The following is a 26,180-nucleotide window of genomic DNA, read 5'->3' on the forward strand; positions in this document are numbered from 1 at the left end:
AGCGTTTTTTTGTATACAATTGCACAACACTCATGGGCAGGAAAATATTACTGTAGGTGACATCAGAAATCAAGCAGGCATTCAATCCTTGCTTCCTGCTACAGGCCCAAAACTTCATGGAGCATTATTTTCCTTCCAAAAGCTGTATTGAAAAAGAAAGCATACATGGGTAAATAGCTGCTCTATTTGCATGTTCATTACTAGACATGGCAAAACAAAAAGAATCGTTTTCAGACGAAACAAATGAAAACGAAAAACAATTTCATTCGTTTCATCAAAGGAAAAAAAAATTATGTTGTTTCGGATTCAGAGGCAACGAGCCTCCGAAACCACACACTGAAACCACAGAACGAGCGGTGGCCATATCAGCCGCCAGCGCGCCGTTTTGGAGTAGATCTCACCAAGATGTATACACCAAGATGGCGGCGCCTGCATGTTCAAGCGCCGCCATCTTGGTGTATACCTAGATCTACTCCGAACGCGCTGGCGGACGATATGGCCACAGCACGTTCAGCGTGTGATGTCACCTTTTTGAAGCTTCACACGCTCTGCCTCCAAGGTGGCGGCGGGAATGCGCAGAACGCGCCCGGTTCTGAAAATGAATTAATGTATGCCTGAATATCGTTTTAGTATATTCGGACATATATTAAATTCGTTATTTCGGATTCGAACGAACCGCCGAATCAACTGATTTTCGTTGATTTGCAGGTTCATCCAAATCCGAATGCACATGTCTATTAATTACTGAATTTTGTTGCTTGCCTGGAAGGTGAGTGTGGCTTCACCTTTAGCAGCCCTCCTTCCTTTAAGACTAGTAGGCATACCCTTACTAGGTTGCCCCAGGACCTAATACACAAAGCTATATACTTTGGCTGTAGAATGTCGCTAACAGACCCAAGGAAGATAAAGGGAAAACATACCAGTCACCAATGGAGGTCCAAGATGGAAGACACTTTGGAGCAAGGACCAGTAGCAGACAGTGGGCTTCATCTTTGGTTGTAGTTGTAGCAGAGATCAGAGCAGGCAACAGGCAGCAGAGGAATCTGTGGACTTGCAAAGATCAGCAACTGGAACAAACAGACATTCAAACCAGGTGCATGATAAGCAGATAACACTATTACAAGCACAGTGGCCCTGGAAAATGATGTTCCAATAAGGTGCCTCCTGCAACAGGGGCCAATCTCAGAGCTGGGGGTGTGTGGCCTAAGTCAACAGGGAGGAATTGGGAAGCTGGAGCAACCCGCTGCTAAGAGGAAAGAGAGTCAGCAGCAGACAATGAGGGCCACCTATGGACGGGTAAGTATCCATGTTGCCTAACACTTAAAAAAATAAGCAAGGGCTGTATATGTCAGTACATACTGCAAGCTGTTACATGCAGAAACACCTAATCATATTGTTTCTCAGCCCTTAAATTTGGCTAAATACTTCTTCCTTATGATTTGTAGCAAGTAGTTAAAACTAAGACAACAAATGAGTAAATGCAGCTATGCTAGTGCACATCAGTATTTAGATGTAGCAATAGTAAACAATTTTTCTGCCAAGGTCTCCCTCCCACACACAATTATGGATGCCCACAGACACTAAAGCCTGTCATCCCTTGGGGTATTATTTCCACCCGTCAAGATAATAAGGAAAATTTAATTGCGTTGTTAATTGATTTTTTTTGCATCATTATTACCCTGATTGATTGCAGAGCTGATGAAAACATAAGACAGCAACAGCATCAGTTATGAGTGAGGCGATGAAGAGCAAGAGCCTTGTGCAGAATAGATAACCTTAATGTTAAAAGCCATAGCCTTCAGATAAGTCTATTCTTGACATATTGATGGTCCTTGAAAGGGGGAAAGCTGACTGTATGCAGAATGCAGTCATTAAAGACACTTCAACTAGCACTTGATAAATCTGTTTTTTCCTGAAGGATTCAATCAAAGGTTTCCTTGGGCTTCTGCACACTGTTTGGTACATCTACACTGTACCATCAAGAGAAATACACCTTTGTTTTAGCAATCTCCACAATGTAGATCTGAGATCAGCTGGACATGTAGCATGAAGTTAACATCAAAATCGTTCATAGATGTAAATGCAATATTGGTGTGTCAAAGGGAGAATAAGTCTTTAACAAATATCCTGCATTTTATTATTATTTTCTACGAATAATGTAATTGTGTTTATCATTAACTAATTGGGTATTAATAGTAATGGAAGACGGATGATTTTTGTAGGGTAATTTTCCTTGCCTCTGTTATTGCATGACAAGAGAAAACATTTTATTGCAAGGTGACATTTGGCTAGATAATGTCATAATGCCTCTTAAATGTTTCTGTTTTGGTAGATAATCCTGATTTTAGGACCTTTACAGGGATTGGATGTTCTTAACATGGTAGTCTTGGTATGTTACAATTAGTGCTAAGGAGAAAGGTGATTTGGCACTGAATATCTTTTCACACACCCTATTTTGTGGTGAGGCTGGGCTAAGTTCTAAAGTTTGCCTATTACCGGTATTTATTTTATAAATTACTTTTCAGAATTATTTAAGAACACTGTTGAAACCTGCCTGCCAAGGGATAGGTGAAATGAACTGCGGCAAATCTGCATTGCCTTTGAGTCCATATTCTACACTTTAAAAGCATTTGAAAGCAGTTTAAAGACCATTTTGAAATTTGAAAATAGTGCAATTATCTTACAATCTAAAAGCATCTGATTTTCTAAGAGAAAAAATATATAAACATCGCCACTTTGGGGGCATTCTGTGCACTATTTTTGTCTGTAATAACTGATCATGTGATTATAGCAGGAGACCATCCCGCTTTGAATCTATTAGGTAGAAAGTGACAGTAATGGAGTTTCCTCAGCACAGTAGGAGATAAAACTATGCAATGAGGTTTCCTAAAATCTTTGCAGTGCATGTAACTGATCTACAAAGAATGTTTTTGTTGAAAGAAAAGTGGAGATACAATTTAACTAGCTATTGTGAAAATTATCCTTAAAGTAGATCTAGCATAATATGTACTGTATGTTTTTTGTTAAGCGCGTGCATGCAAAGTAATGTGTAAGTGTAGAATTTTGGGGCTTGTTCATACCATCTCCGGACCAGATCCAGACCAGAGCATTTTTGTCTGCACCTGAAATGCATCCCTATGTATTCCTATGGTATTTCTGGGCTCTGTTTACACCAGTGCAGTCAATTCCAGTGTGGGGGATAAATGCTGTCTGTAATGCAACAAAATGCATGTAAATGCATCATAAAGCATGCAAACTGGAACGCACTGGACCACACCTGAAAGCCCATTTTAACCCCTTCGTGACTGACGACGGGACTCTGTTTAAACTTGTAGAGCCGACTGTCGGCTTTACAACAGAAGCGATCCTGGCGACTTACCTGTCGCCAGATCGCTTCTGCGTCCCGAAGAAGGGGCCGCATAATAAGGAGTTGCGCTAATATTGCGCAACATAAAAATTTGCAACTACCACCATTTTATTCTATAGGGTCTTGGCATTCAGAAAATATATAATGTTGGGGGGTTTTAAGTAATTTTCAGGCCTAAAATGTGGAATATAACATGGGTACAAAAAATGAAAAAAGGGCCTCAGTCATGAAGGGGTTAAGCTAAAAAAAACGCATTAAAACACACTGCACTGCATATGCAGAAACACATGCAGATCTGGTCCGGACATGGTGTGATCAAGCCCTCAATGTTTTTATTAATTCTGGCAGAGATCACTGTACTCCTCCCTACAATGCCTTTATCTGCTTTTTTTCTACAAAGCGACAGTGCCATTTTCATTCAGGATAATCATCTTCCTTGACTGAGATGCTGATTTGTTCTTTAAGTCTGCTTATCTCTGATGTTTTAAGTGATGGATTTATTTAGATGCATGTTTTATGTCTTTCTAACCATAAATTCTGCTCAAGTTTACTGCCAAACTCTTATTTGTACTTCAAATAACCCCCTGTCTCCTTTTCTCCTTACTATCCCTTTCTCTCCTCAGCAAGCTGATACACCATTTAGCAGGCCAGGATCTCAACTGAAGTCACTGCAGATCATCAAATTCATGCTACGGTCCTGCAGTCTTGCTCTGTCCCTACCCAAGCAAATATACTTTACCTCCCTTATTTTCACCCTCTCTCATGACTCCAAGCGCCTATTTCAAACCTTCAATGCACTAATTATATTATTATTATTATTATTATTATTATTCAGGATTTATATAGCGCTAACAGTTTGTGCAGCGCTTTACAATATAAGGAAGACATTACAGTTACAATACAATACAAGATGGTAAGGAGGGCACTAATGCACCCTCCTCCCCCTCCCCCCTCTACTAACCTCTCTGCTACTAATTTAGCCTCATTTTTCACAGAGAAGATTAACAATATCCGACATAATATCGCCTCCCTTACTGTCTCCCTAACCCAACCTACCCTCTGTCCAGCTTCACCCTCTTCACTCAGTGCCTTCTCCCAAGTTTCTGAAGTAGAGGTTTCTGCTCTTCTACTCTCCTCCTCCCCCCCTACCACCTGTCCCCTCGACCCCATTCCATCACCCCTTATCAGTCCTCTCTCCCCTGTGATTGTCCTTTCTCTCCACAAAATCTTCTCCTTAATGACTGGTAGGATCCCCAGTGATTGGCGGAGGGCTACGGTAGTCCCAATATTCAAAAAGGGACTTTCTCTTACCTCTGGCACCTTTCCCTCTTCCTTTAAACACGCCCCCATCACACCCATACTATAAAAAAAACCTTGAACCTGAAGCTTTATCTAGCTATTGCCCCATCTCTCTTCTTCCTTTTGACTCCAAAATCCTTGAAAGACAGATATATATCCGGTTTACAGACTACCTGAACTCTAACTCCCTACCCCAACACTCCACGGAGACTGCCTTGACCAAAGTGACTAATGACCTAGTGACAGCCAAATCTAAAGGACATTATTCACTTCTTATTCTTCTTGACCTTTTCAGCTCCCTTCGACACTGTTGACCACCTGCTGCTCCTACTCAAATTTGCAACCTTGGCATCAATTACACTGCTCTCTCCTGGTTCTCTTCCTATCTATCTGACCGTTCCTTCGGTGTTTCCTTCTCTGACTCCCCCTCTCTCTGTTGGAGTCCCACAGGATTCTGTACTGGGTCTTCTATTCTCAATCTACACTGCCTCTCTTAGTAACCTTATCTCATCAAATGGCTTTCATTTCCACCAATATGCTGAAGATACTCAGATCTACCTCTCTTCACCGGATCTTTCCTCCAATCTGCTGGCTCGGGTAACTGATTGCCTATCCACTGTTTCAAAATGTATGACTACCCACTTCCTCAAACTGAACCTCTCTAAGACCGAAGTCCTCGTGTTTCCTCCCGCCATGGCGTGCTTTTTGACTCTGACCTCTCCTTTTCCCCTCACATTCAGTCTATTACTAAATTGAGTCGTTTTCATCTCGAATTCGACCTCCTTTTCTCACTGAGGATACCACCAAAATGCTTGTCCATGCACTAATCATTTCCTGACTTGACTACTGCAACCTTCTTCTCATCGGCGTAAAACGTGCCCAGATTGCCCCCCCTTCAACCCATCAGGAATGCTTCAACCAAACTCATCTGTCTTACCTCCTGCTACTCTCACACAGCACTCCTCTGTCATTCTCTGCACTGGCTTCCTGTTTCTTTTAGGATCCTCTTCAAACTTCTCAGCCTTACCTACAAAGCTCCACATAGCTGCGCACCGGCTTACATTTCATCCCTAATTAGCAGATATACTCCAAATCGGCCCCTTCGTTACACTAATGACCTGAGACTATCCTGCTCATTCACCTGCATACCCAACTCTCGGCTACAGGACCTCACCAATGTTGCCCCCACCTTATGGAATTCTGTCCCACGCCACACCAGGCTCTCACCATCCCTACAAGAAAAAAATCCCTTTTTCTGCATTTCTTTAGAGAAGCGTATCGGCTCTCCCCTTGATTTCTCACCCTATACAACCTTCCCTTCTGCTCCCGTTTCACAGTACTCCCAAATCCCTCCCATTGTATTACTGTGAGCCCGTTTGGGCAGGGTCTTCCTCGCCTACTGTTTTTGTATGTCAATGATGCTTGTCAGTGCTTCTTACTTGTCTTGTCTAAATGATTGCACAGCGCTACAAAATATGTTGGCACTATATAAATAATTGTAATAATACAGTCATGGAAATCCTGGTTCCCTCTGCCATTCTTGCCTGTGTTCTCAAATGTCTGATACAGATCAGACCCTCATGTGGCCTCTCTCCTGGTTCTCCCCCCACCCACACTGTTGGTCTAGGGGCTCAAATAAAAAAATACTCACCTGATCCAGTCCTTGAAGCCTCTTCTCCCCCAGTCTCCGGTGGTCTAAGTCCCGCTGATGTCATCATGTCTAACTCACCTGTATTAGACGTGAGGACGCCTAGGGACATACAACAACCAGAGTGGAGATGATGAGAGGAGAGCACTTACCTCTGCAGGACCGAGGATCAGGTGAGTATATCTTCTGTTATCTGACCCCTAGACCAAAACAAGCAGCTAGCAGGGTAGCATGCTAATTAACAAGGGTTATTTTTTTTTTTAAATAACTAGAGTTCCTCAAACTATTAACATATATGACACCTGTCTGCTATCACCTAGGTACAACTTGCAAGAGCTAGTAGAACAAATAATTTTTGGTTGTAGTGCAGACCGCATGTGGTAAATGTATAATGGGCAAACTGAATGTAATGAATACTATCCTTTATTTCTTTTTACAACACTTACTAAAAAGCAGGGTATTTGTTATAAGGTTTCCATTGCACACATTAAATCTCATTTTATTTACCCAGCTTCGGTGTGTATCCAAAAGCTGAAATGTAAAGTGATGAGACATTTTTTTTCAGGTTCCTGGACTAAATGGTATTAGAAAGAACAGCCTGACACAGGACACAGCAAGCAAATTATTGAGCCTGTCATTAAAATGAGACAAGCCTCGATCAATAAACCTGCCAGCATTCATTGGAACATCAGGGGCAGGAGGCCTCAAACAAGATCCTCACTCTGTTTCCTTAACCTTTCTCTGTTGTCACATTTGTATCAGGCGTTTTTTTATCCTGTTTTTATAAAAGAAGGGAACAGGAAGACAGCTTGCTTCAGATAAAGAAACAATGAAGACATATTTCATGACTTGGAACTGAATATCCCGGCAGGGGTTTAAAAAGCTTCTAGGATGCTATTGCACACATTTTACTACCTTTTGAAAAGTATGTTTGTTGCAGCCTGGAGCTATTTTAACACTATGGCCATAAATTGACTGCTCAGGAACAACACTAGAAGGTTGAAATATAGCAACACTAACAACTTATTCGATAGCCTCTTTAGTGCAATTCCAAGGGTAGAATGAAAACCAGCACTGGGATTATTGGAGTAAGCAAATAATCTATAACAAGGAAAGAACTACAAACACTTGACTTCCAGCCCAAGCTGATCATATACCGGAGATGGTCCTCTGACTGTTCTTTTTAAGGCTTTACAATTCTGTATTCCAGTACTTTACAATTCCATATACCAGTACTTTACAACTCTGTGTTTCAGTGCTTTACAATTCCATATACCAGTACTTTATAGTTTTGCATTCTAGTGCTTTATAATTCCATATACCAGTGCTTTACCATTATGTATAACAGTGTTATACAATTTTTATGCCAGTGCTTTACAAACCCATACAACAATGCTTTACAATTCCATATACCAGTTTTTTTACTATCCTGCATACCTAGTGTTTTACCATTTCCGTATACAAGTGCTTTACAGCCCAGTGTACCAGTGGATTACAATTCTGTATACCACTTCTTTACAATGCCATATACCAGTGCTTATGCCACCCCTAGTTCCCATCACTGTGGCTTACTTCTAGATTATTTTGTAAACTAGAAATTGTAATTTAAATGTAAAGTTATAATGCTTCAGTTAGATAAAACAATCCATTTAATATACTGTATTAAACTTTCTTTTCATTCTGTTCCAACAGCACAATAGCTGTGGGTGGCTGCTACTAAGAAATACCAATCTTTTTCTTCAGTTGTGTTAGAACATAGATTGTAGAGGGCACCACTTAGTATGTACCCAGAGATGCAGGCGTACTGTAGGCTGAGTCAGCGGTGTATCAGCCCACTTCCAAACATATACAGTCTCCACAAATGCACTGTTATTTTGGTTGATATGAATGCTAATGAAAAAATGAATGGTATACATAGATACAGTGGCAAGAAGATTTACATGGGCCTTGCATAGTGGCGATACAATCCTCAATTTCAATTTAAATAAATAAAAAGACTATTTATAACATTATAGTTCTTTAGCCCTACCCAAAAGCCCATCCCCAATCCAGCTCACACGCCCAACCTATGATGAAAAGTATAAGACTATTAACACAAAATGCTATGCAGTGTGCAGAAGTGTAAAACCACCTAGCCATGGAATGAGGTTTGGCTTTATGAAAAACAATTGTGTCTTAATAGTTCTTATCAAAAAAATGCCAGCAATATTAAAAACTGATTTTTGCTTAAACTGTAAGATATAACTTCTATATGCTGTACATGAATACTAGGGCACATCTGAAAACAGATTTTTCTGAGATTCTTCAAAGTATTAAGAGTTCAGTAATTCATAGGAAATCTTCCTTGATATTATTATTAGAAGTTAGTTCCACCAAATGAACCATATCAAAATACAGAGTTTAGCACTGTAGTGTGAGAGGAAGGTACCCAAAGAAGAAACATCTGTGTATCCTGAGCTGGGATTTTGAAGCCTGCAGCCTTTTCCATCCATAACTCTTCAATGGTTTCTGTCCAATAAATCACAATGAGTTTGTGTAATAATATCACCATCACTAAAACAGTTTGCCTTGCTAAACTAATTCCCTTACTCTGAGAATTATGCTTCCATCTGCCAGGTCTCTGCCTTTCTGTTCCTGTAATCAGCAGAGACTTTCTGCTTATTTACACGTGGTATTTATGTAATGTATTCTTCCACCACGGCCAGTGATTTTGTCCAGACATCCTATGAGCCTAAATACTGTCTCATCTTGACAAGCTCGCCTCTTCGTGGCCATCTTTCTCTCAGGCCTAGAGGGTTACAAAACATCTGATGTTTAAAGTTTGGATTTCTGAAGATGATGGTAATGATTATAATATCAAGGGACTGTCCAAATAGCATTAATGGAATTAATTTAATATGTTTTGTTTTGCGTTTAGATAATTTTCAGATAATGTTTGCGGCATAACTAGTGTTAACTGTAACCCTATCAAACAGTTGCTGAATTATTTTGTATGCTTCTCCAGCATACAGTTAAAAGACCTTCTAATAGACAGTTATCACCCTCTAGTGGACATACCTTAAAATAACTGTTTAGTGCATAATATAGTACAGACTTTCAATAAGTGGTATTTGTATGCAAGATTTTGTTATTAGATACTTTTAGTCACCTAAAGTACACTGATAATAATAGTTTAAAGATTTAGCAGATAAAAATAGTATGTTTGCTTGAAAAACTCCAGCTTATACAATTGAGTACATGGTCCCGGGTTTGTTCAAATTGACCTTTTATGGTCTTACTTATACTAGAAGAATTTCTGTGCATTTTGCTGCATACATCAGCATAGGGCCCATGCATGTACTTGTCAAAATGACTTGTTCTAGATTGCTCATGCTCACACCTATTCAGTGGTGTATTTAGGTTTTGTGCTGCCCTAGGCAAGACTAGACCCGGGCGCCCCCCCCCCACACGGTGATGTGTCGAAAGTGCGAACTTATCCGGCTGACTGCTCTTCACTGCTGGGCTCTCCCCTCCCGTCTGCTTCTGTGCCCGGCTCCCGCCCTCCCCCCTCTCCTCCACAAGCAGGCTCCGTACATTAAACGGAGCTTATACAAACATGCTGTCAGTACACAGTACAAGGCGTTTGTCTAGGGCCGCTCCCAAGGAAAGTGCCGCTCTAGGCAAACGCCTTGTTTGCCTCGCGGTAAATACGCCCCTGCACCTATTGCCTGCTGCAAACAAGTTTTGTATTGCAGTTTATTTGTTACATTCGAGTAATTCTTTTTAGTATTAGTATTAGCAGTGTATTTCAGTGGGAAATGCTCTGTATTTGCATTTGTCATTTTTAATATGTACCTCTTTCATACCTACTTATTGTTAGTCCTATTTGTTAACATTATTAGAAAATGGTCTTGCTGTCTTCTATTTGCTCAAAGATGCATAATATGGTCTTAATCTGTCTAGAGTACATGAATGCAGCGATCATTATTTTTTTATCTCTGCAATGTGGTGTATTGGCTTTGATTATTGGAGCAGTGTTAATTTAGTGGACTAAAATGTTCTGTCATAGTTTTTATCATCTGCATGTTTTCACTGATGAAAACTATTATATAAAACTATGGCAAAAATACATTGCACTTTTCTCTACTGGAGATTTAGTTGACACAACTAATCTAAAACTAAAATAATTCAGATGACTAAAATACGCATTTTAGTTTTAGTCACATTTTAGTCATCTGAATTATTTTACTTTTTATTTGTTTTTTATCAGTGAAAACATGCAGATGACAAAACATTCTAGTCGACTAAATTGACAATGGTTTCAAGCAAGAACTTACCCTGTGAGCCATGAAAACTGTACAGATTCAAACAAGACTTTGGGGTTGATTAACTAAAGGAGAAGAATATGTACACTCAAAGTGAATGTTTGTTTTAAGCTCAGTGAACATTCACTTTGATAAGTAAACAGTCTCTACTCTTTTTGTAATTTAACCCCTCTGTGGCTCTTGCATTTCTTTATTAGGTTTTAAGTAATGTCATTGAATCTTTGTACAAAACAGATGCAGCTTCCAGAAATAATATGGCCATAACAATGGAGTATATAAGGGAATGGTATGACGTTACACAAAATATAAAAGGGATAATACATATATACTACCAATAAGAATTGTTAGAAACATACATTTTGGGGTTTATTATTATTCCTATAACCTACACACAATTGAAGGTCCACACAATGAAAATATAGATCGAAAAGCAAAGACCAAAAACTGCCAAAATCCACCCCAATTACATTTTCGATTTCACATTTTCCAGCATACGAATGATTGTGGCACAGTTGTGTTAATAATAAGGTCAATGATCAACAGTAAACTTTGTGACATTGTGCTGGCAATTCTTTGGCTGTCTTTTTCTTTACCGAGATTACAAAAACACAATTTACGAGTGAAGGTACAGATGGGCATGACCTGGAAATTCCCAGGCTATTGCTGTTCTTCCTTCTTTTTTGGCTGGCACCAGTGCCAGTGTTGATGTTGATAACAGCGAGAGCAGAGCATGTGCTTTCCAGTACACTATCCAGACACAAAGCATCAACTCACAGCACATGTCCAGATTACAGCCAGTCATGTCAAAGTCATCCAAAAAGCTAAGAGGCCCCCTCCTCTCTTATTATACAAAGTATGACATCTGAAGAACAAAGCATTGCTTGTCCCAAAGCCAGCATGCACATAATGGAAACATTAGCCTGCAGATAATTTCTAATGTGTCGGCGTAATGGTTCCTTAATATGTAAAGGGCTGTAAGGAGATTTCAGTTCAGGCTATGGAAAGTAATGTCAGACAAGGTCCTGAAAGGGTGGGAAGCTCTTCCTCATCACACAATGTGGGAGATCAAAGCATCATCAGATAATGTCTCTTCTACAGACTTAGACGAGTGTCTTCCTTTTTGTGCTCTTGACCTGGGTTTGTATTTACCAGAAATCAGATGGCAATTCATGTCCCATTGTCATTATCAAATTCACTTCAGCACTTAATTGTCTTTTTTGAGAGTTTGTGCACATTAGTATGCACAGTAATCAATGGCATTTTCAGATAAAATTCACATTTATCTTCATTTTTATAAGTGTGAGTGAATAATTACATTTAGCTTGTACACTTAATTCCAACCACATGGCTTTTTTAAAATGGTTCAACACTGATAAAATAGTAACATAGTAGGTGAGGTTGAATAAAGATAAGGGTCTATCTTGTTCAACCTGTCTGCGTGGGTGTGTGTGTATATGTGTATATATACAGTTGTACTCATAAGTTTACATACCCTGGCAGAATTTATGATTTCCTGGCCATTTTTCAGAGAATATTAATGATAACACGAAAACTTTTCTGTAACTCATGGGTAGTGTTTGGCTGAAGCCATTTATTATCAATCAACTGTGTTTACTCTTTTCCAATCATAATGACGACAGAAACTACCCAAATGACACGGATCAAAAGTTTACATACCCTCGTGATTGTGGCCTGATAGCATGCATACAGGTTGACACAAAGGGTTGTGGATGGCTATTAAGTACATGAGGGGAAGTAATTGTACTTGGGCCTGAAAAAGTGGCATCGGGACATGCCTACCACTTACAATACGCCAAACAGCACAGAGACAAGCCTCAAACCTTCTGGCACAAAGTCATTTGGAGTGATGCGACCAAAATTGAGCTTTTCGGCCACAACCATAAAAGCTACATTTGGAGAGGAGTCAACAAGGCCTATGATGAAAAGTACACCATTCCTACTGTGAAACACGGAGTTGGATCGCTGATGTTTTCGGGATGTGTGAGCTACAAAGGCACAGGAAAGTTGGTCATAATTGATGGCACGATGAATGCAGTATGTTATCAAAAGATACTGGAGGACAATTTGCATGCATCAGCCCGGAAGCTGCGCATGGGATGTACTTGGACATTCCAACATGACAATGATCCTAAACACAAGGCCAAGTCGACCTGTCATTGGTTACAGCAGAATAAAGTGAATGTTCTGGAGTGGCCATCTCTGGACCTCAAAATCATTGAGCCACTCTGGGGAGATCTCAAACGTGCAGTTCATGCAAGACAGCCCAAGAATTTACAGGACCTGGGGGCTTTTTGCCAGGAAGAATGGGCAGCTTTACCATCTGAGAAGATAAAGAGCCTCATCCACACATACCACAAAAGACTTCAAGCTGTCATCGATGTTAAAGGGGGCAACACACCGTATTAACAACTGGGGTATGTAAACTTTTGATCAGGGTCATTTGGGTAGTTTCTGTTGTCATTATGATTGAAAAAGAGTAAACACAATTGATTGATAATAAATGGCTTCAGCCAAACACTAGCCATGAGTGACAGAAAGGTTTTCGTGTTATCATTCATATTCTCTGAAAAATGGCCAGGAAATCAGTAAAAAAAAAACCTTGCTCAATCCTAAGATTGAACCTCCCTCTCTTCTAACCTCTTGTTGTCTCCTCTTGCCTCAATACAGTTCTAGGTGTAAACAACTTGTTACGAATATTGTGGTCCCCACTGATGATTTGGAAGACTGCAACAAGGTCCCCTCTTAATCGCCTCTTTTCTAAGGGGAATAAGTTTAATTGTTGGAGGCGATCCTCATAACTAAGGCCTTCCATTCCTTTAATTAACATTGTAGCCCTTCACTGGACTCTCTCAAGCTCGGGGACGCCTTTCCTGAGAGCTGGCGATCAAAATTGCACCGCATACTCAAGATGAGGCAGAACCAGCGATTTAGAAAGTGGAAGTATTATTCTTTATCCCTTGCTACAATTCTTCTTCTAATGCAATTCAGTGTGCTGTTTTCTTTGCTGGCCGCTTCATGGCAAAAATTGAGCTAAGACTTTTGTTGAATGATCTGTTTATAACATCAGAAATAGTTCTAAGTATATTCTGAGCTTCTGTAAACCTTTTGGTAAAACATGGCCACTGACCTAAGCTGGGATATTGGTCAGGTTAATGCCTTTATAGTCTATCATGGACCATATGTCATCCTGTTGAAGAAATCAGCAAATGCGTACCACAAACAAGCAGCGTAACTGACACATAATAAGTGATTTATTTCACTTCTGTTTGCTTAGGAATGGAAATGAAAATCTTGTATTATTCACTCCAGGGGTGAAATGAGTTCGTTTTGGCTTATTTGATTTACCTTTGCGTAATACTTTCTCTGTGTTTCTGCATTTTGTGTAAACTAACAATTTTTGTAAAACTCTACACTGCTTGGTTTCCCCCAAAGGAAGATCTTACCCTTTCACAATCCTAATTCTTAACAAAGTCCTAGTGTCTTTTTGGCTTGCCCACTTGTTTGCTCCTTCTGTACTCCCCCAGCTGCTGGATGTGCCTTGAACTAAATTTCTAACAAGCTGTACCAAATCATACATCAGCTGCCTGCTAGTTTATACTGAACATTACTGGATCAAACTCCTGGCCAGGGATTAAAACTTCACATCTCTCTTCCTATCACCCTCTGGGCAAATTTATTTTCAACTGTCTCCAGTTCTCTGTCTTGCCAGACTGTTTTTCTTCTTTTATCTTTTCATTCTGTCTATTCTTGCCTCGTTCTGTCTCTTCCATGTCTTGCTCTTTTTTCCCTCGTCATCTCTTTTTAGTTAAACTACTAACATATTCTGCACCCATATTGTGACTGAAGTGTTTGTTTACGTGATCACTTTTTTAAACAAGATCATCATCATGTTTCCAGATAGAGATCAGTCTTAGCCCACTGTGATCTAACACCACTCTATTAATCAAAACACGACCCTTGTGCAACTAGTTGCATTTACTGTATTCATTTATGTAGCTGTTCGACAGAGAACACTGTACTATTCTTTTTAGTCTCTGCCTTGAGAAAAAGCTTAAACTCAAAAGTCCCTACTACAGATACCTACACACAACAAGGCTATTATCTTTGTGTCAAACTACTCTGCCACCAACAAGGTAAGTTTAAACAACTCCAATTAGAATAAATATTGATAGTCTAATCTCAGGATTAAAGCATGATGGTTTCATTATGCTGACCCCATCCAACCAGTCCAGGTGGTGGTCAGGCTTCCAGAGACCATAACTTTTTTGCATATCCCCAATTTTAAGTTCCAGTTACTATCACTTTGGGAGGGCCTGCTTTGTTATAACCATCTACTGCTCTCTACAGGCTTTTGTCTTACAAGTCAACAATTTAAGAGCAAAAAAACAGGCAGGTTTATAATGAAATCAAAATTAGAGTATATTATTTTGCAGAAAAATCCAGATATATTGCATATTATGTAGGCAGATCTAGCCGCAGTTTAAGAGGGTAACAACAGGCAGATTTAATCATAATAAATATTTATTTTATACATACTGTATATAATAGATCCCCGCACACATGTATATACTATAGATCCCGGCACACAAGTGTATATATATATCATATATATATTTATATATATCACGGGGATCTCTATAGCTGTGTGTGGGGATCTGTTACACATGACTGCCAGTATTAAACCCGTAGCCAGAGATCACTGCAGAGCTGTCGGTGCTTACACTCGCAGTGATTGGTCCCCATCCCACACCGTCCCACCCAGCCCCTCACCTTCAGACTTGGATGGCGGCTCCTCAGGGCGCCAGCTGGACTCAGGCTCCCCCCCTCCCCTAGGGGTCCTGGCACTGGTCTCCAGCCTTCCATTTCCACAGCTCTGCTGCGGAATGACTGACAGCAGACGGCTGTCCCAACCCCCAGCCACTTCCTTCTTCTCCTCGGCTAAAATTGAGTCTTCGGAAAGTGGAATAAATGGCAGTCAAGGGCTCATTTGGCTGTCGGTGCTTACTGTCTCACTGGTTTGGGGTGGCAGCATATTTTGCCTCCCCCTAAGAAATGCTAGTCAAGGGAAATGCCCTGTTTGCCTTGCGGTGGATACATCCTGGTTTTGGGGCATTATCCTGTATGTGTGTAACTACAGCTAAGGGAAGCTTCTAACAGCTTGCCAAAAACCTACACTTCTGTCGAAAGGACATTTTCACAGTATCATTGTGGCTTGTCAATATGCATTTTAGCAAATTACATTCTGACATTTTGATGTTTTTCCTTCAACAATGGAGTCTTTATTTCAACCCACTGATGCTCAAGCTGCTTGGAGATGGTCTTATCGACTTTACATTTGACATGATGCTTTATAATTTTATTTACAATCTTCTCAGACAACTCCATCTCATTCACTGTGGTGCACATCATATCACACTTTACTCCATTTGAATTGGATGACTGACTGATTACAAGCTTGAAGATATGTGTGATAGGAATTACAGAAAACAGTTAGTTTGAAATATCACTGTGATCAAATTATATATAATCTGTTCTAGGGGTACCAACAATTTTTTCCAGGCCATTTTAGAATATCTTTGCTCCTCCTTGTGACTGTGTATAAATATGTGGGTTTCCGAACCATTTTCAGTAATGTGCAAAGTCTGGCAAAGGGATCTAAGGAATCCCAAAAGGTTGTATATTTAATAATTTTGGTTAGCCAATAGAGGGTATCATTGTTTTTTTATTAAAAGTTATCTCTTCTTTTGCTAACGGTTAAAACATAAAGCCTAAATATATTTATCACTTTGAATGGGCAGAAGCTGTGTGACAGACAAGTATCGGATACCATTGTTGTGTGCTTCCAAACTATCACCAGGCAGCGCATAAGGAAGAGTTAAAAAGTAAATCACTCCAAGTAACCTGATCACTAAAAGCAATCCCAACAGGCCTTTATGTCACTCTGCACCTAATAGTGCTCTTCCCTATTCACATTAAGTGCAATCAGGTTAATAGTCCCTGAGTCAGGAATACATGAATAGTAAGTAGACTGAATTTAAGGTCACATTACATCTTGGATGCAAGGAAAACCAGATGGGGTCAGGGGATATGATGTTGTATGCTGTCTTTTACATTGGTGCAAGCATCTTTGGCAAAAAAGAATTTCTGAGACGTGGCAGATATTTATATTTAGTAAATGCATACAATTGAGCACTTTGCTCACAGTTTAACAATGCTGTTAAAATCCAGAGATTTGTATATATAGTACAGAATAATTATTGTACAAACCAATAGACAATTATGTCTTAAAAGTAATTAATGTATCAGATCTCTCAATAACAGGACAATGCCAAATTAAAGATGCTCATAAGACAGAAAAATGAAGTATTGTTTTATATATGTATGATGTATTTTTTATATACATGAAACCATTCATGTATGTTCCCACTGCCCAAGGGGTAGGGATAATCAGATGATGTATTTTTTAGGCTAGGGTGACTTTTATAAATCCCTGACATTTATAAATCCTGGGGCATAAATAAATATTGTGCAGAGGGAAGGCAGAGAAGAGTGACTGACAAGAAAAGAAGACTTTTTTTTTAACTTAATATGCAAAAAAAAAAGGATATTTTCTTTCCCTCACTGAATTAAATACCTAGAGTAAACTAAACACTACACAGTGAGGGGAAATGTATCAAAATTAAGCAAACTGAAACGAAAAGCTGATTGTTTGCCATGGACAACTGCTCCAGATTCTGTCTTCTCCAGTTGTGATAAACTTCCCCCTGTATATTTTCATGACTGATGAAACCAGAGGAACAAAACTAACAGGGCTATTCACAAAAGGGTGAAGAGTTTGGAGTAGGCAGGAGAAGGGAACAATCTAGAACAAAATAGCTGAACTGGAAAGTGAGTTGAATTGGAGAATTTTTCCAAAATCAGCTATTTTGGCCTAGATTGTTCACTTCTCCTGCCTTATCCAAACTCTTCACCCTTTAGTGAATAGCCCTGTAAGTGTTGGGTACATTCAGCTTGGGGTTGTACCTTTTCTGACAAAAAGATTTTATACTTGCAAAACACATTTGCATACATGTGTGAAATATGACATATCTGTACGTGTTCGCCTTTCTAGAACCTATTTTTTACTTTCAACCTTGTTCAATCCAGAAAGATAGTTAAAATAAATCCTCATCTTCTCCAGGGCAATAAGTAGAGACCACAAGCGAATTATTCTGGTTTCCTTTCATTTGTATTTATTGAATATAGCAGAAGTTTTTTAAAGGTTTTAGCTCTCGTCAGTTGTAGAAGTCAGCAAACACTGCCATTTGCTGTCTAACTTTGGGGTTCCTCCACTCCACCATTGCAGTGGATTCCTATCTGCCTGCCCTAGAGTGGCTTTATCATCCCTCCTGCAGTGTGCCAGAGAGCGGGTGTCGGGAGTGGAGTGGATGGTCGACACGAAGGAGGTCTGTCCAAAAGTAATACACTCAGTGAAGTGTTTTTGTGTTCTATTAACGTTACTCAAATGGTTTTTTAAGGGCAAAGTTGTGTGGTGAAGCCATGGACAGCTGACTAAGTATACAACAGGGGCAATTACATTACTCATAAAACAGGGGGCGCATCTGGACAATGAGATATAATCTAAGCCTGGGTACATATATTCATGGAAAAGGTAATAGATAATTATGTATACTGCCACCCCAAAACAATGAGTAGGAGACAATGTTATAGCAAGGCTAGTGGGCAATTCAATGCACAAAATAGTGAAAGCATCTTAATGGCCCTTAATAATTCAGTGACACTGACCTCAAAATTAGAAGGAACAAGGTCATCAGTTGTTAGTGGAGCTGCTTCAGTCGGGGCATTTTGTGGTATAATATTTAAAAAAATAAAAAAATGTAATCTGAAGCCAAAACTAGTTTTTTTTTCTGCATTCAGACCAACAGTTATCAATGTTACGACAGTCCTCATCCCTCTTCTCCTTGAATTGGTCCACACAGAGGTAGAAGTGTGGATATGAAATTGTGGGGGGCTAAAATCTGACAGATGGAAATAGAGAGAACGTCAAAGCAATGTGCACACTACAGAGCAGGATTTCTATAGTGGATTTCGTGGACACTGTTAACATAAATACATTTTTCACTGAGCACCAATGTACTGTTTGTGTTAGTGTAATGTTTATTATTTATGTTTTTATTTATTATTATATCATATTATAATCACTGAGCTGTAGAACAGAAAATTATTTCAGGGGTTCCCCAAGATCTGATTTTTTTTTCAAGGGCTCCTCAAGTATTTAAAGGTTGAGAAAGACTGCTCTGACACCTCTATTTGTAACAAGAACAATAATGAATGGAACTAATGGGACTGCTCTTCTGATTGCCACTGTACCTTTTTGTGTACACATATATGTTTCCACATTGATTCATGCCTATGTTCTTGAACGCAAAGGCATTTTGATTACTTATTACCTTGGGTCTAGGCGTTAGAGGATTTAATAAAATCAGCAGAATTTATTCCTCAGTGTGGGTGGCTCAAGTCATATCCCTTTATGAGAGGGTAGAATAAGAAATTAAGATCATTATAGTGTATAAGAAATAGACGGAAGCAGACATTTTAAGCTTCCAGTCAAGTGTAAAGTGTATGTAAAGAAACTTCTTTTGTTTGCTCCCTTAAGTCTGTTAATTAAAGCATTGAAAGCATGTTGTTATATCTCTTCGATAAGTATAAAAAGTACCTTGTCCTATTCTTATAATGGAATCTCACATGCAGGGGCGTAACTAGAAATCACAGGGCCCCATAGCAAAATTTTGTATGGGGCCCCGTGATTTCTAGTTATACCCCTTGCAGAGCCCACTCGCGATCCCACCTGAGGGTGACCCTGCAGAGCCCACCATAGACTCTCTATGGTGGGCTCTGCAGGATCACCCTCAGGTGGGCTGGTCGCACTCCTTACCTCCTCCGTCGCCGGGCCCGCCTCCTTCTTCATCACCGAGGCCGCCTCCTCCCCTGCTGCCGAGCACGGGCCCGCCTCCTCCTCCACTGCCGGTGACGTCAGAGGCTCGCGACGTTGATAGAACACCGGGTCCAGCCTGCTCCCCCGCTGCTGCTGGCTCTCATTGACTGTGAAGACGAACGCGCTGCTGCACAGATGATCTGAACAGCGGCATGTTCGTCTTCAGACGCCAGTGAAAGCCACCAGCAGAAGATCCCATTGCGACCCAGGCGGCCCGCATGGCATCTGGTAGGGCCCCACTGTGCCCCGGGCCCCATAGGGTCGCTATGGTGATTGTTACGCCACTGCTCACATGAAAACTTTATTATCATTTATATAAATGATATTAGGTATGTGCAGAAGCAAATGCTGACACATCAGCAACATTGTACAAATTTGCAGATGTATAATGATAATAATCAACTTCAGTAAAGACAGACTTGATGCCACCAACGTTTCCTAGATAGTTAAAGTATATACATGCCACATACTGGGTACTAATAAGTGCTAGCTGGTTTGTATACAAGGTCATACTTGTAGAATGTTACACTAAGTCCTTAGAAAAACAAAATAGCAACACATTTATCTCCTGTAGAAAGAATTACACTTTTTCTCTAAACCAAAGAATTTTCTATTACTCACCAGTGACCTATACAGCAGCAGGGAGTTAAATGTTTATCTGTTATTACACATATTTTGCTCACCAGCTATGTAATTGCCTTGACCGATTGTATATCCTTCTTGCAAGGTGCTGGTAACAACTTAGGTTTTTTTTGTAAGTCCACATCAATGTAATTATATGACCTGTAGTGTTTTGTGACGTATCCCTAGAGATCCCTCACTCCACACCTCACCCTCCTCTTGTGTCATGTCACCATTGATTTCTCATGTACTGTCATGCTGAGAACTCCTGGCTCTCTTCTTGCTGCCAGTATTTTCACAGTGAGCATAGTTCTGGGAAATGGAAAGAGATTATCTGGACTTTAGCATCATTCAGCGGGGTGCCTTGGTGGTATGGTCAAGTTGTACTGCCTGATCGTTAAAAATGTGTATTTCCACCGCTACCAGCTCCCAGGCTGAAATATTATTTTCCTATATTTAGTGCATTTTAAGCTACCTTCAAGCTCACATCTCATTCCTAAAGCAAGTGTTGGCATCTGAACTTGCCTCCTTCCCCCAAATCTGTCATCTGTCCTGCGACTGGGTAAGCAAATAATGAGAATATAATGCAAAGTGACAGCTGACTCACACTTTCATCTCTCACACCACCTTAAGTCACCGAGTCTTCATTCTATAATGCTTCTGCACTATCCGACTAGTAAATGTCTAAAGTATAAATGTACTTTATCTAAAAGTAATAAGCTATGGCCCATGAAGACCTGGCCTCCCTTGCAAGAGTTAAAAGGCTACCTGGACATCTCCCAATGATGGGCTGTGTGAGGAAGACCTATCACAAACAGAGCTCAGCTGCCTTCATACCCAGAACAGAATTAAAAAATAGTCTAGTATAAACACTGAGTGCAGGCCACACAGTGCAGCAGGTTTAATGCAGTGATCACCAAGTATGCTTGAAGAACAACACATATCAACCAGGGCCATATTTAATGTTTTTCAGTTAAAGTATAGTTACCATGTAAAGTCTGTTCAGTGAAAAGTTTAATTAAAAATCCACCAAATATTATTTATTTTAAAGTAACCATTTAGAAGGCAATGCTTTTATTGTAAATCAGAAATGTTCACTGGGTCCGGGTCAAGTACATCCAGCTGCTATTGAAACCTCTGAGGGAGTCATCCGATGAGGCACCACTCACCTCTATATGTAAATTGCACCTTGAGGACTCTTCAAAGTTTTTGCAACAAAGGAGCTAGGGAACTACCGGAAAACATGTGAAAAACAAACTTAAGCTACACTTACTGTTTGGATACAATCGAAAATATATATGTAATATTTCATAATTATCTGGCTAAAATGTATATACAGTCATGGCCAAAAATATTGGTACCCCTGCATTTCTGTCAGATAATGCACCACTTTGTGCAGAAAATTGTTGCAATTACAAATGTGTAGGCATTCTCAAGTTTATTTATTTGGTTTGTATTGGTATGAGACAAAAAAGTGGAGAAAAAAAAGGTAAATCTGACACATTCCACACAAAACTCCAAAAATGGACTTGACACAATTATTGGCACCCTCAATTAATATTTGGTAGCACAGGCCTTGGAAAAAAATAACTGAAACCAATCGCTTCCTGTAGCCATCAATTAGTTTCTTACACCTCTGTACAGGAATTTTGGACCACTCTTCTTTCGCTAACTGCTCCAGCTCTCTCAGATTGGAAGGGTTCCTTTTCAAAACTGCTGTTTTGAGATCTCTGCACAGGTGCTCTTTCCCACCCAATCTCTCTCTGAGCCTCCGGATTCCGGGTCCCCTTTCAGGACTATCAATCCCGAGAAGACTACATAGTAGTTTTCTTTCTAAGATCACCCCAGAACCCCTCAGCCTGCATTGGTGAGAACTTCTGACAAAACCCCTTTTTTTATCCCCTTAAAGGGACCACAACCTAAATAGCGGGGAAATATACCCGAATTCCTGGCGTCCTCTACAATATATATATATATATCTAATACGTTCCCTATAACCTAACCTGTCAGCGTGTACACTCTTACATGTATGTCTGTATCCGTTTTAAAAAAAAGATACTGGGTTTAAACAGGAAAATTAAATAATCCAAAGACATAAGGAAAGGAAAATGTTGTAGACTTTCCACTCTTCGAATAGTTACATGGTCCTGAGAGTGCTCTCTCACACACCTTTTTGAGCGGGCATATTTGAAGTGTAACTGAAGCCAAAACCTTTTTTAAATTCTGTACAGAGTGGACTGGGATAAGTACACCTGTTAGGTTTTAATTGTTGTCTGTATTCTACTTCGGGGTATCCTGGTCACTGGTCCTGGTATCCTGGTCACTATTATCACTGAAAGTGAACAAAAATCCCAAATTTTAGGTCGTCACCAGAACAATAATAGATGGGAAATCTTCCAATAGGACACTAGGATTTCCCTCACTTTGGAGGGATTTCTTTTCACTTTCTGTTGTGGCTATTGGACAGGAAGTAAAGGGAAATATCCCCAATGGGACGCAGATGCTAAAAAAAGCTGACGGGTTATAACCCCCCTACTCTATCCAAAACTATACAAAGCTTTCGCTTCAGTTCTACTTTAGGTTATTCAGTAGTCTGTTGGCTTGTCATATTTCTTAAGCACCCCAGAGGTGAGATTTCTTTGTCCAAGATCCTGGCTCTCTTACTGCCCACCTTGCAGTATTGGGTGTTTGAACAACCGCCTCATTCTTTATTTTCCCTTAAATTGCATATTAAACTGAAGGGTCTGGATTATTTTATTAAAGGATGCATGTTTACATGCATATGCTTTTAGATGCATCTGGTGCCAAATCCTAGCATCAGCTCACATTTACATGCATTGCAATGTGTTTACAGTACCATTGTTCTTTTCCCATGTGGCATTTCTGTAGGAGAAAGTTGATTTTGTGCTGCTGCCACCAAGAAGTAATAAGAGCTCTAGTAGGAGGTGACTTACTGTTACTACAGTGACACCTCAAGTATTTTATTCACTCATAATTGATGATACTTCCCTAATGCAGAGACATATAATTTGAAAGAATTCTAGAACTAAACATGCTCACTCGAGATTTTATATAGTCAATGTGTAAAACAATGTCCGATGAGACATTCTTTTGGTAAACTTTACTAAACCCCTAATGCTTCCTAATCAATGGATTCCAGAGACAAGAAAGGAGATTTACACTATTTGTTTAAACTATCTTTTCTTGACCCTCAGGCCTCTTTTGACTTACTTGTGTAGATTAAATAGCACCTTTTGATAAGCACAATGGGTGTTCAGCACATTCAAGTTTCTGACTCATTTTTATCTTTATTCTGGAATCATATCTTAGAGTAATAAGTTCAGAAGCCTTCCAGCACCAGTGCTTTGAATGATTTTTGCGATAAGCATAGAGCAGTGATGAGAGAACTTAAAGACACTGGGGCAGGGAACTGTTGTCACCTCTTGTTAGGGATGTGATTGGTGCAGGGAAGTACTGGCACCAGTATCTTTGTCATATGCTCTGCTTCCTGTCACTGTGCACAGCTTCTGTCCTGTCTATATATTTGACAATGTCTCCTCTTATTATAGCCATGACTTAACTTGCAGGGTGGCTCTCTGTAGTCTTCTTTTATTCAAAGTCTATCAATGTTTTTGTACTCTTAACTCTTCCTGATGTGCAGTTGCACACTCTTTCACTGTCAGTATAACAGGCTAACAGTACTAACAGTATAAGAAAGTGTATTACCAGAAGCCAATTAGAAATTATACATTGTTTTATCTTCATGAATTATCAGACTACTAAATCTGTTATGAGGGGAAGCAATGGTATTGGATTCTTAAAATGAGATGTACACATTCATCAGGAAATCTATTTGTCTTTACATTCCTGCCTATATCTACACATACTGTATATATACAGTGTAAATCTTTATGTCAATACATACCTATATATACCTTTATATGTGTAGACCTAATTCCGTGTTCACAAAAGGTAGTTCTTAAGATAATGAAAACACTTGTCCTGATTAACTGCATGCCCATGCCTTGTATGCGCACCACAGGGACAGGAAGTAGGGGAGAAGTGTTAAGGCTCCAGCTTCCTAGCAGCAAAATGGGTAATCCTGGTAGAGAGGTGCTGTATTAGGCACCAAAGTTTGTACGCCTACAGATTGAAGTGGAAAGCCAGCCCTAGGCGTATGAATTTTTTTCAAATCTCACCGATAATGCAAACTTTTTACTGAAGGTATCGCCTGTTAATCAGGTCTCAATCTCACAGTTTTAGCTTCCCTTAGAGCATCATTACACTTATACGCACTTTTGGGCATGTTTTGTGGTGCATCGACACATGTTTCATTGCCCATTCATTTTTAATGGGCCCTCAATGCACACCAGCGGACCAAAAATGTACCTGCTTAATTGTTTTTCATGGCACCGCAAGGCAACATGTGATATTTAACACATGCATTTCAGTACACATGAATGCAGGTGCATGTGTTTTCATGCATGCTTGTTAGGGTGCCATTGAAAATAAATGCAAACAAGCCACAAGGCACTCAGATTTGTATCTAAGTTATGCTATGAGATAATGAATACCATTCTTCTTTGTGTTTCAGGAGTTGCAGGGAAATGCCGCTACATTTACTATGGGAAACATTCAGAAGGCAACAGATTCATACGTGATGACCAGTTGTGACCAACTTCCTGAGCATTATTTACCAGAAAAGTGATAATTTTTCTATTCCTATTTACTCATACAATTGCCCATTGAAATGATGAATCAAGTGGAATTCGGCAGATGTATCTATTGTGGCTGGTGCAGTAACACTATTGGCCATGATGTTCAGCTTGACCTTGTGTTGACAGCAAATAAAACACTTTTTACAAGACAATTTGTTCTTTTTCTCCTAATATATAAAATCTAGTGATTATGTTTGGGCTCACCCATCTCTAAAACTGGCATTGAATGTGTACACTATTTGCATTATGTCAGGGCACAGCTTTGCTTACCACTTTAGCCAAACAGAAACACACTTAAAGTTACAATTAACTCCGGAGTGAAATCCTAAAAATGCATTCAAGTTCCCAAACTATTAACAAAAATGTATCTTATTTTTGGATCACTTAGTTGTAGATCCTCACATCATCTCTGAATTCATGCTGGCCATGTCCTTCCGTCTGGAGGGTGGCTACTTTTGTTCCCCATGGTCCCTGTGTGTGTTTTAAAGTAGCCACCGCACCAAGCTTGTTCCTGTGATAGACTACAATCTCAATACAAATTAGTAAACTAAACGTGAGATTGCAGTCCATCAAGGGAGCAAACTCAAAGTGGTGGCTACTTTATAACACACACAGGGACCTTGCTGGACAAAAGTAGCCACCCTCCAGAAGGAAGGACAGTGTCAGCACCAATTCAGAGATGATGTGAGGATCTACAGAAGAGTGACACACAAATAAGCTATATTTTTGTTATTAGTTAAGGTACTTGAATGCATTTTTAAGATTTTACTCCTGAATTTAGTGTCTCTTTAAGTTAGCTTTGAAAAAAACAGAACGGTCAGACAGGAAGGACAAAATTGTTGTATTGTGTTCTATTCATTAGCAATACCTAGGGTGGCAACTAGCATAATAAAATCTATGGTGCATCCCGATAACCTGTTATATTTAGTGAATCTTTTTCATAAAAAAAGCACATTTTGCTTGTCACTTAACCCATACAATGTATAGCACAAACACAGTCCTATGACACACACTGTTCTCTCTTTTCTGTGTTTTTGTAGCCGTCAGGATCAGGCACACTTCATATAAGAAATCTGAAATCCGCATTGACAGGTTTGCTTGAAGTGTTTGCTGCCCACTACAGTGACTGGCAGCTGCAATGCTGGACTGGTCATGGAAAGAAAGAGTGGATGTTCTGAGGCCAAAAAAAAATAAAAATTAGCATCCC

At 39.7% G+C, this 26,180-nt stretch overlaps 1 protein-coding gene and 1 long non-coding RNA gene across 2 annotated transcripts in view; both read left to right on the top strand.

Annotated features, from left to right (window-relative positions):
* CUNH10orf11 (chromosome unknown C10orf11 homolog) overlaps positions 1 to 25,122 on the top strand; it is a 641,101-nt gene extending 615,979 nt beyond the window's left edge. The window contains exon 8 of the mRNA XM_018558158.1: positions 24,850 to 25,122. Coding sequence (XP_018413660.1) covers positions 24,850 to 24,929 — 80 coding nt within the window. The 3' untranslated portion in view covers positions 24,930 to 25,122. The remainder of the gene's footprint in view (positions 1 to 24,849) is intronic.
* On the top strand, positions 12,218 to 16,548 carry LOC108788400. The gene is made up of 3 exons (XR_001941338.1): positions 12,218 to 12,359; positions 15,125 to 15,127; positions 16,537 to 16,548. It is a non-coding gene; the product is annotated as an uncharacterized LOC108788400 (long non-coding RNA).
* Positions 25,123 to 26,180: the final 1,058 nt, after the last annotated feature.

Source organism: Nanorana parkeri, unplaced genomic scaffold (assembly GCF_000935625.1).
Source record: "Nanorana parkeri isolate BGI_ZX_2015 unplaced genomic scaffold, ASM93562v1 scaffold322, whole genome shotgun sequence".
Taxonomy (NCBI): Eukaryota; Metazoa; Chordata; class Amphibia; order Anura; family Dicroglossidae; genus Nanorana; species Nanorana parkeri.